General features: G+C 29.6%; 1 protein-coding gene across 1 annotated transcript in view; it reads right to left on the bottom strand.

Annotated features, from left to right (window-relative positions):
• Positions 1–2,421: 2,421 nt before the first annotated feature.
• LOC119684105 (anaphase-promoting complex subunit 5-like) overlaps positions 2,422–3,334 on the bottom strand; it is a 3,075-nt gene continuing 2,162 nt past the window's right edge. Inside the window, exon 5 of the mRNA XM_038098094.1 lies at positions 2,422–2,463. Coding sequence (XP_037954022.1) covers positions 2,422–2,463 — 42 coding nt within the window. The remainder of the gene's footprint in view (positions 2,464–3,334) is intronic.

Consider the following 3,334-nt stretch of genomic DNA (forward strand, 5'->3'; position numbering starts at 1 on the left):
ACATAACCTCATCAACTTTTCTTTTTTTCCGCTTTCGACGAGGTTCGCCGGCTACTGCCCCTTTAGTTGACTGCCTATTTGACTCTGTAGTAAAGTAGTGGAATCAAGTTTTATTCACTGTTACATACTAACTCAAAAAGTACTTTTAGTACTTTTTTTATAGTACTCAAAAAGTACTATATCCTGCAACAGCTTCAAACATTCCTTAGAATCATCGATATGTCGTTCCTTTGGGTTAACTGGTCAGTGAAGTACGAAATGGTACTGACTAAAATATCTGTCACTAAATGAGTATTGATTTAACTGTCATAAAATTTTGATAGGCATCAGCTGAAAGTTGTCACTATTTAAAATATATGTAGAGTTTTCACTAGCTGCATTGTGAGTGTGTCATTCATTGAACTTATCAACGGATGTGTTAGTAATAGCCGTAAATTTTTCTTTTAGAGTTGTAAAAAAACAACATTAAGTCTGGTTGAAATAAATTGGCATCACTTTTAAAGTATATTCAACGCTTCTTGACATATGTTTTTTGTTGTGGTATGTACAATACGATATATAAAAAATGTAAGAATTAAAAACTAATTAATTTAAATAAAAGAAAACAAAATGAATATTAGAAAGACAATGGTTTGCTTATCTCATATATTTTAATTCATTTATTTATTTACTATATGTATTTATTAGCAAATGAAATACTCATATGATTTTATTGGATGACTGAAATTTTTCAATATATTTTTAGTGAACTAACATAGACTGATTTTTGAATTTGGTTGCACTAAAACTTAAGACTTAAAAATGTTTGCGAGTAAAATCTAAGTCTGAAGATTTGAAGAGCGTTGTTGTTGCTTCACATATTTTTTTCGTGAGCTACGAGTATTTTTTTGTTACTCTGAAAGAAAAAATTACGGATAATATATATAACGATAACTATTGTAAATATAATACAATACCTATCTAACATATATACATGCATAAATATATTTTGACTTATATTATTTATTGAACTATTTATATTATTATTATTACTATCATTATTTATTTTTTTTTATTTTTTTACACATATATTAAATAGCTACAACGCAACTGATAAGAGTGTATATTTTATTTGTATATTTTTTAAATTTTTTAATACTTAAAGCAGATTAATACTATCAAAAAAACATTTTATTTTCTTTAAGTGTTACATATTTTAGATTACCATAGAATTACTATTATAAGTCGTTGGCATGGATATTGAAATCCTAGTTCCTTTTCAATTCCTCACAAAATTCATTTGTTTGTATTTTATTTTTCATTTCGGCTGAAAATAATTTAAATTACGTCCATAATAACAAAGTTTGACAAAAGTTTTTGTAACCGCAATTTAAACGCAAAAAGTTAATACTGCCATGAACATAAAAAGGACAGATCATATTTCCAGATCCTTGCATTTCTAAGGTTTCTGCATCAGAAAACCACTGTCAAACCCATCAAAGTATAGCTTTCCGAAAGAGCGTGTGACTGCAAATGTCACAGTCTACAGCCGAGTTGAGTTGGCGGTTAATTCCTTAATAGAATTGCGTATTGCAGCTGAGGAGTTGAAGTTCGTGCAGACGAACTCCGAGTCTAAAGTTGAGGTTGCATCTGTAACTGAAGTCGAAGTTGATGCAAGCAAATTAAAATAATAAAAATTATGTTGATGACGAGTTTAACAATGAGGATGATAAAGAGTTGTAGCTGTTGACAACGGCGGCAACATATTGGTTACTTATGCATACTTGTGTATTTTTATATGACTACTGACATCTGTAAATTTACTCTGATATGGAAACCTAACGAATGTAAACGCAACATGAGTTGGCTGCATGGCGGCAACTTGGCTGTGCCGCAGGATTTCATAAAATTATCTCAATGTACGTCTCACTGACTAACTTTCCGGGTACACGTCCCAGGAGATATGCACATTTACAGTAGGTATAATTCAAATACCTCATGTTAATATTGTATATGAATATGCATATTAATTGTAGAATTATGTCTGTCTGTTTGCATAGCTGTGTGTATGTATGTCTGTCTGTTTGTTTGAGTGTTTGCCTGCTTAACAGTGTTGAGCACATGAAAACCACTTCATTACTTCAGATATCAAAATTCACGTGGTTTTCAGATTAATTACTTAAAATGTGTTTCAAAATTTATTGAAGCGTTTTAAAAATGTTAAAATATAAAACAAAATAAAAAAAAATAAAAACAAGAAAATATGAAAATTTATTAATACAAAAACAATGGAGAAAAAAAATAAATTGACAGACTGCGTGGAAAAAAATAAATTCGCATTTTGGTACGAGTTCATATGAATGGAGATGAGTGCAGTGCGGTGCATATGGGTCTGCCTGTATGGGACTGTCAAGAGTACATTTTTCCTTTCATATAAATTGCTCAAATTTCCTGTCGCACTGCAAAACACACACTTCTTTCTTTCTAAAAAAGAATTTTTTTTTATATTCATATTCTTATTATTATGAAGTCTTTTTCTTTCTCTTCACTTTTTCGTGAAGTATCTGCATCCATTCATACGAGTTCGTATAATAATTAAATGAATTGCCAAAGTGTGTCTGTTGTAGACTTTACGGAAGATTCGGATTCAGATTCAGATTCAGCTTCAGCTTCGTCCAACCTTAGGTGGTTCATATGTAAACGCATGCAAATTCTACAAATTTACACTTATACACATGTCATTTCAAGTGTTAAGAATTAAAAAATATGTGCTTTTGTGGTATGAAGTGCGACGGAACAATTCCCAAAAATAATAAAAAAAAAAAAACGAAAAAATATTTAAAAAAAATTAAAAATTAAAAAAACACTAAAACTTAGCTGTGTTATGTAGTCTTTTTTCGTAAAGGAAAGGGTTTTGTATTTTTTGCTTTGTCCCGAGGTGTCAATTTCAACGCCCCGTTTTTTTCTGGTATTTTAAGTCGTGTTTTGTTGGTTTTCAGAAATATTTTAATTTTGCGAAATTTATACGACATGTTTGTTGATGTGTGCTGCTGTCAGACTTCATTTTTGAAGGCATTTTCTTTTTGACAAAATAAATACGCAAATAAACTTTGAAAGGGTTATCCACTGCATGTACACTGCGAAAAATAGTATTGCCAGTAAATGTCAGTCTTTATGAATGTCTGCCAAAAGTATATGTTTTTTTTTGTTTTTTTGGTGGGAAGATTTTCAGTTAAGTGAAAGGTGATATTTATATAATATGTTAATAAATAATAATAAATGTAAAATAAATATTCAAGAAAAATTCGTATGTAATATTAGTTATTAAACTCCTACATTTATCAGAGTCTTAAAA

Source organism: Teleopsis dalmanni, chromosome 1 (assembly GCF_002237135.1).
Source record: "Teleopsis dalmanni isolate 2A chromosome 1, ASM223713v2, whole genome shotgun sequence".
In the NCBI taxonomy this organism is placed as follows: Eukaryota; Metazoa; Arthropoda; class Insecta; order Diptera; family Diopsidae; genus Teleopsis; species Teleopsis dalmanni.